Below are 16,687 nucleotides of genomic sequence, written 5' to 3'. Positions count from 1 at the left end.
GTCTGAGCAACTGCACCTAGCCTATAAAACTCTTCAAAGAAAACACAGAGATAGGCAGCAGGGAGCAGGGAAGGGGAGATGGTGGGGCCACACACCCTGCCCCTCCAACTCACCTCTATCTGCCCTCAAAAAAAAAAAAACAAAAAGAAAACCTAGGGGAAAATCTTCATGACCTTAGATTTGGCAACAGATCCTTAGATAGGGCAACAACTGCAAAAGCAACAACAGCAAAAACAGATACAGTGGATTTCATCAAAATTAAAAACATTGGATATCAAAGGACATAATCAAGAAATTTAAAAGCTAACCTACAGACTAGGAGAAAATGCTTGCAAATCATGTATCTGATAAGAATTTCATATCCAGAATACAAAGTATCCAGAATTTTTTTTTTGGAAATGGAATTTTGCTTTTGTTGCCCAGGCTGGAGTGCAATGGTGTGATCTCAGTTCACTGAAACCTCTGCCTCCCAAGTTCAAGTGATTCTCCTGCCTCAGCCTCCCAAGAAGTGGGATTACAGGTGCCTGCTACCACACCCAACTAATTTTTTTGTATTTTTAGTAGAGATGGGGTTTCACCATATTGGCCAGGCTGATCTCTAACTCCCGGCCTCAGGTGATCCGCCCACCTCGGCCTCCCAAAGTGCTGAAATTACAAGTGTGTGCCACCACGCCCGGCCTTTTATATTAATATGTAAAGAACTCCAGCCTAGGCAACAGAGGGAGACCCTGTCTCTACAAAGACTTAAAAATAATTAGTCCAGCATGGTAGTGCATGCCTGCGGTCTTGGGCTACTCAGGAGGCTGAGGTGAGGGGATCGCTTGGGCCTCGGAAGTTGAGGCTGCAATAAACCGCAAAGGAGCCATAGCCATTGCACGCCAGCCTGAGCGACAAATTGAGACTCTGTTTCAAAACAAACAAACAAACAAACAAACAAAAAACAGAAAATAAGCGTTGGTGAGGAGAGGATATGGAAAAATTAGAACCCTCAGACATTGCTGGAAAGGAATATAAAGTGATGCAGCTGCTGTGGAAAACAGTTTGGTAGTTTCTCAAAAAGGGAAAAAGAATTACAATATAACCAGGCCTAGGTATCCACCCCAAAGAAGTAACAAATACTTGTGACATCAATGATACTTGCAATATTAATGTTCATGGCAGCATCATCTGCAATAGCCCAAAGGTAGAAATCCAAGTGTCCACCAACACATGAATTAACAAAATGCGGCATAAACATAGGGTATTATTCAGCCATAAAAAGGAATGAAGTAATGATACATGCTCCAAAATGGATGAATCCTAAAAACATTATGCTAACTGAAAGGAAATATATTACATGATTCTACTTATGTGAAATATCTAGAATAGACAAATTCATAGAAACAGCAAGTAAACAGAGGTTCCAGGAGCCATGGGAGAAGGGAATAGGGAGTTACTGCTTAGTGGGTATAGAGTTTCTGTCTGGGGCAAATAAAGTTTAGGAAATAGATATAGTTTTTGGGGTACAACATTTATTAATGTCACTAAACTGTACTATTAAAAATGGTTAAAATGACCAAAAAAAGTACTGTCAGGTAAGGGCTAAACATGTCAAGAAAGCCATGAGGCAGATGCCATTCACTTTACAATATCAGAAAAGTCACCTATTCTTGCACTCAATGGCTGGTATTCATAAACTCCATTTGTTTTATTTGTTTTATTTTTATTTTTTATTTTTTTTTGCGATGGAGTATCACTCTGTTGCCCAGGCTGGAGTGCAGTAGTGTGACCTCGGCTTGGCTCACTGCAACCTCCGCCTCCTGGGTTCAAGCAATTCTCCTGCTTCAGCTTCCCAAGTAGCTGAGATTACAGATGTCTGCCACCACACCCAGCTAATTTTTGTATTTTTTAGTAGAAATGAGGTTTCACCATGTTGGCCAGGCTGGTCTCGAACTTCCAACTTCAGATAATCTGCCTCCCTTGGCTTCCCAAAGCGCTGGGCTTATAGCCATAAGACATCACGCCCAGCATGTTCTAGAAAGCATACCTTCATGCTGCCCAGGTGACTATGCCATTCTGCTCCACGCATTACTCCTCCTGGGATATTCTCATCTATAAAAGCATTGAGAGATGTAGAATCAAGAAGACCATGAGGTGAACTCCCTTCCCCACAAAAACAACAATAACAACAACAATAACAACAGCAATAACAAAAAGTATGGAAAACACCTACCTGATTTATTTGGGCAACTGGGTTGACCCATGTGCATGGATGGATGATTATTTGCATAAAGAGATGCCAAATGCTTCAGAGTCTCTTTATTTTCTACTACAGAAAGAAAAATTTAGAAGTCAATGGAGAAATCCAAACAATTTTTTTCCCCAAGTTAATCTTCATGAATACAAGTCATCTTTTTCTCCTAATAAATTTTGCATTCCACTTAAGTATAATGTTATTATAATTAACCCTAAAGGGTTTTGTTTAGCCCAAGATAATCACTCTAAGAAGACACATATCCTCCTTACTTTAAAAGGTACTAATGGTGAGTTTACATAACAGACTATCACACTAAAATACTAACTTGTTTTGGTATGTCTTACTGTATTTTGGGACACCGTAGCCTAATAACAATATTCTTTGTAAGGTGCACTGAAAACCACCCAAACTATACTGCGACCCCACAGAGATTAAACAAGCAACTGTTTAACTCACCATAAGGTGCAACCACTTAGTCAAAGTTTAAAGCAATGGAAGCCAAATCTGTACTGTTAGTATTTGGTTACATAGGAGTTTCATGAGGCAGAAACGGTGTCATTCTCATTTTTATATTCTCAATATTTACAGACATACTAATTGCTCAATAATTATTGAGCCCAGGGTCCCCATGCTTGTGGACTAAATGGAATAGATGGAACAAGATAGCTAGACTCAATAAAGCTGGGCTGCCATTAGATCTGAGCTCTCTTCTCCAAGTAACAGAATTGCTGATGTATCTACCATCTTCTTTGGTTGGTAATTTGCTCACAGAGTGTGCTCAAATGCTCACCATTTACAAAAATGTGAAAAGGACATTACTTAATTGGAATTTGCTACCTAAGCTTAAATAGTATATATATGACATGACCTTCTACATACCTGTCTGTACTGGCTTGTCATAAGGGTATGTGACTAGCACAGAACCACCGTCTAAGGCAACAGAAAGACTAAAGTCCTGTTTTTGAATCAAATTTTCAATGATGGCTTTAGTCTCAGGTTGGGAGGCATTATCTAAAAAAGAGAAAAGTCAAATATAAAATATCAAATTTTAAATCTTAATATGAGTATCTAAGAAAATATTCTCTACTTGAATACAATCAAAATGTTAACTTTAAAAATTTATAGATAAATATTTTATTTTTCCATAATCTACTATGTCAAGCAAGAAAGATACATTACAGAAGGTAGGTTAGTCTGAGTTTTATTATGTACTTCTGGATGTATATATACTAACGACGCTAAGCAAATTAAAGAAAAATCTTATTGGAAAAATCAAAAAGGATGCACATATCCTGCTTTACAAAATAATTTGGGGAACATATAAATAACCTACCTGATAGGTTATTTATATATCAATCTCAACTTGAATTGTATCAACAATTCAATCTCAACTTGAGTTGTATCTCCCAGAATTCCCTTGTGTTGTGAGATGGACCCAGTGGGGGGTAACAGAATCATGGGGACAAGTCTCTCCCATGCTATTCTTGTGATAGTAAGTCTCACAAGACCTGATGGGTTTATCAGGGGTTTCCACTTTTGCTTCCTTCTCATTCTGTCTTGCCACTGCCATGTAAGAAGTACCTTTCATCCTCCGCTATGATTGTGAAACCTCCCCAACTAAGTCCAATTAAACCTCCTTTCTTCCCAGTCTTGGATATGTCATTATCAGCAGTGTGAAAACAGACTAATACTGTAATTTGGTACCAATAGAGTGGGGCATTGCTAAAAAGATACCCGAAAATGTGGAAGCAACTTTGGAGTTGGGCAACAGGCAGAGGCTGGAACGGTTTGTTGGGCTCAGAAGACAGGAAAACGTTGGAAAGTTTGGAACTTCCTAGAGACTTGTTGAATGGCTTCGACAAAAATGCTGATAGTGATATGACCAATAAGGTGGTTTCAGATGGAGACAATGAACTTGTTGGGAACTGGAGCCAAGGGGATTCTTGTTATGTTTTAGCAAAGAAACTGGAAGTTTTGCCCCTGCCCTAGAGATTTTTGGAACTTTGAACTTGAGAGAGATGACTTGGTTGCTGTTAAAGGCATTCAGTTTTATAAGGGAAGCAGAGCATAAAAGTTTGGAAAATCTGCAGCCTGACTATGCAATAGAAAACAAAAATTCATTTTCTGGGGAGATACTCAAGCCAGCTGCAGAAATTTGCCTCAGTAGCAAGAAGCCTAATGTTAATCTCCAAGACCACAGGGAAAAGGTCTCCAGGCTATGTCAGAGACCTTTTGGGCAGCCCCTACTATCAAAGGTCTGGAGGCCCAGGAGGAAAAAGTGGTTTCATGGGTTGAGCCCAGAGTCCCCGTGCTGTGGGCAGTCCAGGGACTTGATGCCCTGCATCCCAGCCCCTCCAGCTGGGACTAAAAGGGGGCCAAGGTACAGCTCCGGGCTGTTGCTTCAGCAGGTGGAAACCCCAAGACCTGGCAGCTTCCATGTGGTGTTGAGACTGTGGGTGCACAGAAGTCAAGAATTGACACTGGGGAACCTCCACCTAGATTTCAGAAGATGTACTGAAATGCTTGGACACCCGCCCCCAAACAGAGTCCCTACTGGGGCATCACCTAGCAGAGCTGTGAGAAGAGGGCCACTGTCCTCCAGACCCCAGAGTAGTAGATCCACTGACAGCTTGCACCGTGCCCCCTGGAAAAGCCAGAGACACTCAACGCCAGCCCGTGAAAGCAGCTGGGAGAAAGCCTGTGCCCTGTAAAGCCACAGGGCAGAGCTGCCCAAGACCATGGAAACCTACTTCTTATATCAGCATGACCCAGATGTGAGACATGGAGTCAAAGGAAGAAATTTTGAAACTTTCAGATTTGACTACCCTGCTGGATTTCGAACTTGCATGGGGCCTATAGCCCTTTTCTTTTGGCCAATTTCTCCCATTTGGAATGGCTGTATTTACCCAATGCCTGTACCTCCATTTTACCTAGGAAGTAACTAACTTGCTTTTGATTTTACAGGCTCATAGACAGAAGGGACTTGTATTAGATGAGATGTTGGACTGTGGACTTTTGAGTTAATGCTGAAATGAATTAAGACTTTGGGGGACTGTTAGGAAGGCATAATTGGTTTTGAAATGTGAGGACATGAGATTTGGGAGGGGCCAGTGGCAGAATGATATGGTTTGGCTGTGTCCCCACCCAAATCTCAACTTGAAATATATCTCTCAGAATTTCCACTTGTTGTGGGAGAGACCCAGTGGGAGGTAATTGAATCATGGGGGCCAGCCTTTCCCATATTACTTTCGTGATAGTGAATAAGTCTCATGAGATCAGATGGGTTTATCAGGGGTTTCTGCTTTTACTTTCTTCTCATTCTCCCTTGCTGCTGCCATGTAAGAAGTGCCTTTTGCCTTCTGCCATGATTGTGAAACCTCCCCAGCCATGCAGAGCTGTAAGTCAAATTAAAACTTGTTTTCTTCCCAGTCTCAGGTATGTCTTTATCAGCAGTGTGAAAACAGACAAATACACTATCATTGGAAGAAAATGAGAGTTTCAGAAAGCAGGGTATTATCTGCAGCATTGTTTACAAAAGCAAAAAATCAGAAATAAAGTAAATATCTATCAGTATAAAATGGATTAATAAATTAGAGTACCGTCATAGATTAATGGCATTATAGATGCCATTAAAAAACAATGTTGGGCCTGGCACAGTGGCTCATGCCTGCAATCCCAGCACTTTGGGAGGCTGAAGTGGGTGGATCAGCTGAGATCAGGAGTTTAAGACCAGCCTGGCCAACATGGTGAAACTCCATCTCTATTAAAAATGCAAAAATTAGCCAGGCATGGTGGTGGGTGCCTGTAATCCCAGCAACTCAGGAGGCTGAGGCAGGAGAATCACTTGAACCCAAGAGGTGGAGGTGAGCCGAGATTGTGCCACTGCACTCCAGCCTGGGCAACAGAGTGAGATTCTGTCTCAAAANAAAAAAAAAAAAAAAAAAGAAATGTTAGGTTAGAGATCTATAATACTGAAATTGAAAGGTGTCAATGATATATATTCAATGAAAAAGGTTACAGAATAATCCACACAGTTGGTGATCTCATTTAAGTAAATAAGAAACAGGGCCCTCTAAATCAATATGTGTGTGTATACACATAAATGGGTGAGGAGAGAGGATAACACATCTCTTCACAACTAGTGAAGAAACATCCCAATATTACTGATTGAATTTCTATGAAAAACTTTAACTATATTTGCAAATAATAAAGGAGAAAAATTTAAAAAGTTTCCTGCATGTCTGTATTCATTTATACCTTACATTCATAACTCAGACAAGAAAGCATTCCATTACTCACTGACATAGGATCAACCAATTACTCCATTGCTCACTGACAAAATAGGATCAACCAATCTTCTAGCAAACAGAAAATTATCTCCAAAGTACTTTAATGGCCTAAAAATTAGTCTTACTTGTGAAGTCTGTATCCAAATCTTTGCCACGAGCATTTGTTTGTCCTATTTTTGAAGTACAGTCTTTTTCTTGTGCTCTCTCTCGCCCGTCTGGATTTAGTGAAGGGACAATCACAATCCTAGTCCTGTCAACCAACTAAAGCAGAACCAGAAATTAATGAGTTACTAGCTGTATGTAGAATCAACAGGTACCCTCCCATGCCGCAAATGGAAAGTCTACTGTTTATTCTACACACAGTTAATTTAAAAGGAAGAACGAAAATAAATGAATTAAAAATTTCCTTTTGCTTCAAATTAAAAATAAGCAAAAAACTACTGTACAGCTAATGCTCCCAGAGACCTCCCAGTGACTAAGAAAAGGGATCAGAAACCACTAACTACAGGCCAAATCCAGTTGCTGCCTGCTATTACATATAAAGTTTTATTGACATATAACCATGCCTATTCATTTATATATGATTGCTTTTGTGCTCTAATGACAGAGTTGAGTAAGTTTCCAACACAGAGCATCTGTCCCACAAAGGAAGGTGATAAAAATAATTTTTGATCAGTGTGATTTAAGTTCATGTCACCTAATTACACAGGTCCCTTCTGATCCGAATCATGACATCAATTCTTTCCAAAATTGCTTTGGCAAGGCAGAGCTGCTCTGGGCTTCGGAGTAGACACAACTGGGTTTAAATTCTAGTTTTACCAGTTTCTAGCTGTGCGACTGCCTCAGTTTCTACATTTATAAAATGGAGATAATCAGCATCACAGGGTGGAGGATATAATGAGGTATATAAAGTATGTGGTAAACTACTTGGCACATATTATGTGTTCAATAAATACCAGTTCTTTTTCCCTTTCCTAAGTCCACTATGGACAGAGCCAATTAGTGTGTGTTTTAGAAGGCTGCACTCTTTCCTTCCCTTCTCTGAGGCAACCTAGGTTGCTTAATCATACATGACCAAGCGTCTGGGTCAAAGTTTTGTTTGGTTTTGTTTTTGAGATAAGGTCTCACTGTCACCCAGCCTGGAATGCAGTGGTGCAATCACAGCTCACTGCAGCCTTGACCTACTAGGCTCAAGTGATCCTTTCACTTTAGCCTTCCAAGTAGCTAGGATTACAGTTTGCACCACAATGCCCAGCTAATTTTTAAAATTTTTGTAGACACAGGATATCACTCTGTTTCTCAGGCTGGTCTCAAACACCTGGCCTCAAGTGGTCCTCCCTCTTCAGTCCTGTGAATTGCTGTGATTGCAAGCATGAGCCATCACACCCTAGTCAATGTTCTTTCTGTAGTTATGGATGGCTAAAGTAGACAATACCATTGTTTTTTCTAAAATCTCTTAGCAGCCAAGATGTCCAATAATTTTTTATGTATTTCATGAAAAGGAAAACTATATTGAAAAACTAGTCTTTCACTAGATTTTTCAGTATAGTGTCCTAATTATAAGTAACTTAGAATGGACGTCCCTCAAGTTAGAATGTAAAGAACTAGCTGGGTGCCATGGCCCAAGAACTGGCCAGGCACCATGGCCCACACATGTAATCCCAGCACTTTGAGAGGCCAAGGCAGGTGGATTACAAGAGGTCAGGAGTTTGAGACCAGCATGGCCAACATGGCAAAATCCCGTCTCTACTAAAAATATTAAAAAATTAGCTGGGTGAGGTGGTGGGCACTTGTAGTCCCAGCTATTCAGGAGGCTGAGGCGGGAGAACCACTTGAACTCAGGAGGCGGAGGCTGCAGTGAGCTGATCCCAGGAGGCAGAGGTTGCAATGATTGTGCCACTGCAGTCAAGCCCGGGTGATAGAGCAAGATTCCATCTCCAAAACAAAACAAAAAGTAAAGAATGGTGAATAAAGACTGGAAGGGTAGCATGGCTATTAAATGAAGGAGTAGGAAATTGAATGTAAATTTTTAGTATTCTTTCCTGTATGCCTCTTAAGATAAACAAGGAAATACAATAGAAAGACACTATTAACAGAGTATATACTACAAAGATGGTTCCTTTTTGAAGGGTAAAGTTCATAATGTACTACAAGTAACTTGACAAAATCTAGCAGTAAATTAAAAACTTTAAAAATGGTGGCCTGATACTAATGTTGAGCTTTTTCCTTTTAAAGCATGTCAACCCTGTCTATTCTCTTACTTGGGTAACAGCTGGGTTCTTTTTGTAGTTCAGGCAGAGAAATTCTGCCAGAGCCAAAAGCAGTTCAGTTCCAACTGGAGCATTTCCATGGATACCAGCAACAAAACGAATCTTTGGTTCTTCAGGCTCAGATACATTGGGCTTATTGGAGATTTCAAGGGACCAAATGTGACGATATTCAGCACTCTGTCCCAAACTTTCAAAAACAAGAAACAAAAAATCAGCAAGTAATCAAGTACTATGTTAATGTTGACTTACGGACTTTAAAAATAGAAATGAAAATAAAACACAAGAAGTTTTTAAAGAGTGAATCACTGCATCAGAAAACCTTAAGAAAATTAGTTTTCCTTGACCAAAGAATGTCAAATAGAAGATATCAGATTTAGAAAAGATGATTTAGTTTAGCATCCTCCCAAATGCAGTCGTTCTCATACAATCATCACAATATTTGCCCTATCTTCTATAATCTATACTACTATTTAGTTAATATATATCTTTTGTACCAACTCACAAATTAAATTTTATTACAGAAATAATTAAGTATGTATGAACATAGAGAACCTCCCTTATTTATATTATTATTATATTTTTAGGAGACAGGGTCTCACTCACTATGTCACCCAAGCTGGAATGCAATGGCTTGCTCATAGCTCATTGCAGCCTCAAATTCCAAGGCTCAGTCTCCCAAGCAGGTGGTACTACAAGTTTGCACTACCATGCCTGGCTAATTTTTTTTTTTTAAGATGGAGTCTTGCCCTGTTACCAGGCTGCAGTGCAGTGGCGAAATCTCGGTTCACTGCAACCTCCACCTCCTGGGTTCAAGCAAATCTTCCGCCTCAGCCTCCCAAGTAGCTGGGACCACATGTGTGTGCCACCACGCCTGGCTAATTTTTTTGTATTTTTAGTAGAGATGGGGTTTCACCGTGTTGGCCAGGATGGTCTTGATCTCTTGACCTCGTGATCCGCCCGCCTTGGCCTCCCAAAGTGCTGGGATTACAGGCGTGAGCCACCGCGTCCAGCTGCCTGGCTAATTTTTAAAAAAATTTTTGTAGAGACAGGGTCTTGCTATATTGCTGAGGCTGGTTTCAAGTGCTTCTGCCCTCAAGTGATCCTCCCACCTCAGCCTCCCAAAGTGCGGGGATTATAGGCATGAGCCACCACCCTGGCCCTCCCTTTTTAAATTAATTTATGTAAATAAGTCACTTTGTACTTTACTATAAATGCAACACCAGTTTCACAGTAAAAATAATTGAGTGGGGAAAAAAATAATGATTCAATGAAAATTAAACAATGGTCAAATACTCTGCTTGCCCAAGAGTTTTAAGCTTAAGGATCTGCTTTCTTTAGCATAAAGGGAGATTTACAAGAACTGGACAGAAAAAATACGATCATATTAAATTGAGACAAATTAACAGAAAAGTTATTGCTTTCTCATGATGCTGTTAAATGGTACTTAGTGCCTGTTGGTGAAAACTCTTGTGCCCCACCACTGGCATGCGTGGCATATTGAGAAAATATTTAACTAAAAAGTGTGTCTTAAATTCGAAGGTTAAAAAAATTAAACCAACTAAGTACTAACAGCAAAATAATGTCCAATTTTTGTTTGTTTTAGAGACAGGATCTTACTCTGTCACCTAGGCTGGAATACAGTGGCGTGATCATAGCTCACTGTAAACTGGAACTCCTGGCCTCAAGCGATCCTCCCACCTGGGTCTCCCAAAATGCTGGAATTACAGGTGTGGGCCACTGTACCCAGCCTCGTTTTATTTTAAAATAAAAAAGTATATGAACTCTATGGAACTAAGATTGTATAATATTAAAAGCTGAATAGCCAAAAATATTCAAGAATCAGTTAAGGAAAAAGGTAATTGGTATTGCCAAAGAAATTAAGTAGCACTCTGTACCCATGAACATCAAAAATCAGAATTTGAGAAACTGAGTTTTCTGATGAAATTAAAAGGATCACTGAAGAAAGACAAAGTAAAAATAATGTTCATGAGGTTTGCAGCAGAAAACTATAAGCTCAAGGCAAAATGTAAAGACTTTACCTACAATAGGCAAACCATAGGAATCAACACATCACAGTAATAATTTTGGAGTAACTGTAACAAGATCTAAAATGAAACAGTGCAAGTAAGGCAGAACAACAGTCAGAAAGTAAAGGTAAAGGCTATCTCAGCTATCAGTTTTACATAAGCCAGGACTGCATATTTTCCCTGCGACCCTTGATCATACATGTTCCTAAAACTTCAAGTAAGAGGATGTGAATAGAGAGTAGAATTAGGACAGCAACTAGGTTTCACTTTCTAATTTAAAAAAGTTACACATAATTTCTAACAGGTGAGCTTATAGTTCTAAATTCCTCCCTTGCCCCAAGCAAAATAAATTAAATAATATTCAGTCAGAACATATTAATATATCTGTAGCTAAGTGATGAAAAGTGTTTTACAATCAGTTAAAATAATTATTAGGAAGAGTAATTTTACATTTCCTGGAGGCATAGGCTACCGACTTCTAATCTAACAAGTAATTCTCCTGAAAGTTCCCAAGATTCACTATTAAAAGATCTCTAAGCAAACACCTGTTGCAAAATAAGTAAACTCCAACTCTCTATCCATTCAGTTCCCAAATATTTCTACATAAATTACAATAACTATTCAACATGGCTAATGCTGATTTTACTCTCTTTAAAAGAAAAAAGATAGTAGAAAGTGACACTTACTTGGTAAGATTTGTAATATGTGGATAGTTCATTACAAGTCCTCTCAGAAACTCCGATAAATCTTTGTAGGAATGGTACCGATAAAGAGCCAGATTTGAGGAAGAGCGTAACATGAGGCTTTCCAAACCATTTTCAGCTGAAAGGTCTTTAATTAAAGTTTCAAACTCTTTAGTAGTTGGATCGCTGGCATCATCGGTGCTGGTGCTAGCCCCCTTTCCCTTCATTGATTCATTGTTTGAATCTGTTGAGGATCGAACAAGTGTGAAGTTGACCTGAATAGCACCTTCACTCTTGACAGTCACATTCTTGGTAACTGGATGATACCTATGATAAAGGAGACAGATCAGAACCACACTCCTGCAGCTACAGTACCCAAACCCTGGGAAAACAGGTGTGCAAAGAACATGTGAATCCCTGAGATAAATGTGATGAATCTTCCTAAAGAGACAAAATTTTAACGCTGAGTAATTTATTATTTTTAATACATTAATAAAGAACAGACATGGGTATACTACAACATGTAAATGGACTTTTTTCATATATATATTTTTTAAGACAGAGTCTCGCTCTGTCACCCACGCTGGAGTGCAGTGGCACCATCTCAGTTCACTGAAACCTCTGCCTCCTGGGTTCAAGTGATTCTCTTGCCTCAGCCTCCTGAGTAGCTGGGATTACCCAGTAGCTGGGATTGCCCACCACCACACCTGGCTAATTTTTGTATTTTTAGTAGAGACGGGGTTTCACCATGTTGGCTAGGCTGGTCTCAAACTTCTGACCTCAAGTGATGTACCTGCCTCCACCTCCCAAAGTGCTGGGATTACAGGCGTGAGCCATCGTGCTCGGCCTGGGTTTTTAAGATTAAATATATGACTTTAAAAGCAATTTAGTGCTTATAGTGGACACTCCCATGTCTCCTGGAGCTTGAATTCACTTGTCCTCCATCAGGGTCTATGGGTGGAAAAGCTGGAGAGGTGCTAAGTGAGGATATTCTCTGCCAAACACATCCTTCTCACCCTGTTTCTCAGATCCCCTGCTGCTTTAGTTAATACTCTTCCAAAATGGAAGAATCACAGAAAAGACCTCATTACTCATTAGTGTGAGGTTTTAACTCATCCATTTATGGACCACTAGATATATGGAAACCATTAAAAAACAAAGGCAACAACTAAAATGTGTTCATGTATTTACCCTTATTTCAATGGGTATTCAAACTAACGCTTCAAAAATAAGTTAGCTGGGGCCGGGCGCGGTGGCTCAAGCCTGTAATCCCAGCACTTTGGGAGGCCGACGCGGGTGGATCACGAGGTCAAGAAATCGAGACCATCCTGGTCAACACGGTGAAACCCCATCTCTACTAAAAATACAAAAAATTAGCTGGGCATGGTGGCGCCTGCCTGTAATCCCAGCTACTCAGGAGGCTGAGGCAGGAGAATTGCCTGAACCCAGGAGGCGGAGGTTGCGGTGAGCCGAGATCGCGCCATTGCACTCCAGCCTGGGTAACAAGAGCGAAACTCCGTCTCAAAAAAAAAAAAAAAAAAAATAAGTTAGCTAGTAGGAAGAAGGGAAAATATCCTGTGGTAACATCTATACTTATCAAAAGATAAAACTACAAGAGAAACCTTGTATCTACTAAAAACACAAAAATTAGCCAGGCATGGTGGCGCGTGCCTGCAATCTCAACTACTTGGGAGGCTGAGACGCAAGCGTCCCTTGAACCCAGGAGGTGGAGGTTACAGTGAGCTGAGAGTGTTACTGCACTCCAACCTGGGCAACGGAAAGACTCTGTCTCAACAACAACAACAAAAAAGTTACTAGCATGTCAAATAGATTGCATTGCTTTGGGCTTGCCTTTATTTAGCAAATGAAGGGAATGAAAAACGTTCTTTTTATGCATTTTCTATGTTCTTTGTGCTTCATCAACTAATACTTTTGTTACTCTTTTAAAGGAAAAACTATCTTGAAAACATTTCCAAGAAATTCTACTACAAATTGGAACTGACTTTATAGAATTACTTTGGCCTAACTCTCCTTTTAAATAAAAAAACCTAAGGCCACAGGGACCAGCATTTGATGTGTATTCTAAAGTGTCCTGTTTAATGTCCGGGTTGGAAGCATGTCGCAATGAGTAAATAAGCAATAACTAGAATATTTCTCCCAGGAATCTTTTTATTTTTTTCATGTACTCTATCTGCCACTAAAGGAGAGTCAAAGGTGTAACAAGCCCTAAACTTCCCAGCCATACATTCAAAGTTGCTTAACAGGCTCTCTAGGACATCCTGGAATCTTCTAGATTGGAGCTATGTTTATCTGTCCCCCAAGCACTCAATTTCAAAGCATTCAGTCACTTACCCTCGAGCAGATGCTGTGATTTTATAAGTTCCTGGAACCAAGAGACGCCAGTAATCTCCAGTTTTGTAAGTAGTCACTGGGTGATTAATTTCAGCAACACTAATGGTGGCATTTAATATACCCCTGCCATCTGTGGCATCTAGAACAAATCCTTTGACACCCTGGTGAACCTGGATTAAGTACAAGGACACCATATTTCAATAGTAAACATCATCTAATTATCTTGTGAGGTCATATTCAAAATAACAGATTGTTAACACAAATAAATGGAACAAACAGGAATTTAGGAGCTCAGAGTAAAGCTAAATGCAAATGTTCATTAATATATTTCTGAAGGCTAATTTTTCACAGGCTTTGTTTCTCTTTATCGTGAAGAATATAAGTCATACTGTTTAAAGTTTAGCACATTCTGATTTTTCAGAATATGACATTCTACAAGAAAACAGGCCTAGCCTCTTCAAAAGGAAATGGCAATTTTTTAAAAATGGAAGGACTCTTCTAGATCAAAGAATAGTAAAGAGATATAATAATCAAATGCAATGCATGAAACATGACTAGACCCTGGTCATAAAATACAGCTATATATAAAAAAAATAGCTATAAAATTGCATTTGGGGGACAAGTATGGAAATTTAAATATAAACTAAGTATTAGGTAATATTAGAGAATTACTGTTAATTTTCTTGGGTAGGATAGTAGCATTTAGAGATAGCATGTAGGACAGTATCCTTATTTTTAGAAGATAGATGCTGAAATATTTAGGGGTAAAATACCATACCTGCAATTTATATTAAAATAGTTCAGTCAAAAATATGTGTGTATATAAACAAAATTTACATTAAAATAAAGCAAATACAACAAAATGTTAAAAATGATAAATCTAAATATAGGAATAATTATTGGGTAGTCATAACTCTTTTGGGTATTTAAATTTTTTCAGAATAAAATGTCTATAAATATAGTAAACAAACTCACAGCCTTTATGTCACACCACACAGGAAAAAGAAAAAAGCAGAAATGTACTGGCACAAAGTATTAGTCAGATTATCCTATTTAACATTAGCACATTTCTTGTACTCTTTCCCTATTAGCCACCATATATATCCAAAAAAAAGGAAATTAATCATTTCACAGTAAATCACTGGCAATAAGAAAAAGAATAAAAACACTTACTCCACAGCCTATCTTTCTATCACTTGTTAAATTATTAAGTGTGTATCCAATTTACGTTGGTCTTTTATAAACACAGAGTAAAAAGTGGCCACTAACCTCTAAGAATGAAACACCACTACCTTGTTTAATCATTTTCCTCAACTTTTCCTCATGCATACAAATATACTCATTTCCATCGATGACTTTTCTAGATAAATATACTAAACCCCTTGGAATATACAAATTGGTTAAATATACTAAAACAAATTGAAATTTTAAAGAGTATATTCTAAAATCACTGCACAAAAACCATGTGTACACACAAAAATCTCTTTATCCTAAGGAGAAATTTCATACTTCACTCCTGAATAGTCACCTGTTTCATAAACTGGATTAGAGATCTTCGATTCTGTTCCCAAAAATTTGGCAGCTCTTTCTCAAATGGGTATTTCACACAACCTAGTTCAATAGTCACTTCAAAGCAATTTGTTTGTAAATAGTTCCAGTCCTGCATACCTCCTAAGGGATAAAAATTAAAATTAATCACTCTGAAGAAGTTCTAAACAGCTCAGATTCCAAAAGGTAAGCAATATTCCTAGTAAAAAGCCAAATTCATCTTCTATTAGCATTGACTGAAAAACAGTAATGCGTTAATGTGAGGGCACTTTGATGGTTGTGATACAAGCAAAACACCTATACTTTCATGTTTAATTGTTCAAATATAGCTTACACTCTACCTATTAGCACAAGTAAGATTCTTTGTAATAGCCAGAAGTAAAATGTAACACTTTAATAAAGTTCTAGTGATTAAAGTGTTACATTTTACTTCCAGCTATTACAAATAGCTAGAACCTTCATGTTTAATTGTTCAAATATACCTTACACTCTTCTTATTAGCACAGTAATAGCCAGATGCAAAATGTAACTTTAATAAGATTTAGCACATTATTCTTACTCAAACCTCAATGTACATCAAACATAAAAGTTGAAAAGATTATTTAAATATTTTAAACTATTTAAACAATGTTTTAAAAATGATGATTATTTCTCAAAATTAAAATCAGTAACAAGCAGCACCATCTGGAAAGCAGAAAGGCCACCAAGTTTCTAAGGCCTTGATATAAAAGAATCTTTACCTGGGACATTATACCAATTAGCTCCATTTGTTATTCCATGAGGAAAATATTCATTAGGGTACATATTCTTGCAAGGTCTACCTTGAAACATCTGGGAATTTTCCTGGAAAAACAAAAAGAATCTTTACTTATATTTGTTTGCGTCTCCATCAAAAAATTCTGGGAAGATACAGGAAAATAATAAAAGTAGCTTCCAACAAGGTGTGTGAGGGGTGGAGGTGGGACTGGGGTGGGGATATGAGCAGTGAGACTTTTCAGTGTATAGCTTTTCACGCCATTTTGATTTTTCACTATGTGAACTTATCTGTAATTAAAAATCAAAGTTAAATGTGCTCTGTAAGAAAATATTGACAACTTTGGCCGGGTGTGGTGGCTCATGCCTGTAATCCAAGCACTTTGGAGGCCAAGGCGGGTGGATCATCTGAGGTCAGGAGTTCAAGACCAGCCTCACCAACATGGTGAAACCCCATCTTAAAAAAAAAAAAAGAAAGAAAATATTGACGACTTCATTTATTACTTGCAATTACAAGTAATATAAAGCC

The 16,687-nt window shown here is 38.6% G+C and overlaps 1 protein-coding gene across 2 annotated transcripts in view; it reads right to left on the bottom strand.

Annotated features, from left to right (window-relative positions):
* Positions 1 to 16,687, bottom strand: part of CPD (carboxypeptidase D) — a 72,300-nt gene that overhangs the window by 10,154 nt on the left and 45,459 nt on the right. The window contains exons 9-17 of one of the 2 annotated variants that reach the window (XM_017542036.2): positions 16,146 to 16,248; positions 15,386 to 15,528; positions 13,858 to 14,027; positions 11,509 to 11,832; positions 8,787 to 8,982; positions 6,651 to 6,786; positions 3,116 to 3,247; positions 2,213 to 2,305; positions 2,027 to 2,091 (exon numbers count right to left, since the gene is read on the bottom strand). In XM_017542036.2, coding sequence (XP_017397525.1) covers positions 2,027 to 2,091; positions 2,213 to 2,305; positions 3,116 to 3,247; positions 6,651 to 6,786; positions 8,787 to 8,982; positions 11,509 to 11,832; positions 13,858 to 14,027; positions 15,386 to 15,528; positions 16,146 to 16,248 — 1,362 coding nt within the window. Of the gene's footprint in view, positions 1 to 2,026; positions 2,092 to 2,212; positions 2,309 to 3,115; positions 3,248 to 6,650; positions 6,787 to 8,786; positions 8,983 to 11,508; positions 11,833 to 13,857; positions 14,028 to 15,385; positions 15,529 to 16,145; positions 16,249 to 16,687 lie in introns of both variants that reach the window. The other variant, XM_017542035.2, reaches the window with a different exon arrangement.

Source organism: Cebus imitator, unplaced genomic scaffold, assembly GCF_001604975.1.
Source record: "Cebus imitator isolate Cc_AM_T3 unplaced genomic scaffold, Cebus_imitator-1.0 Scaffold140, whole genome shotgun sequence".
Classification (NCBI taxonomy): domain Eukaryota; kingdom Metazoa; phylum Chordata; class Mammalia; order Primates; family Cebidae; genus Cebus; species Cebus imitator.
This window is presented reverse-complemented; position numbering and strand designations above follow the sequence as displayed.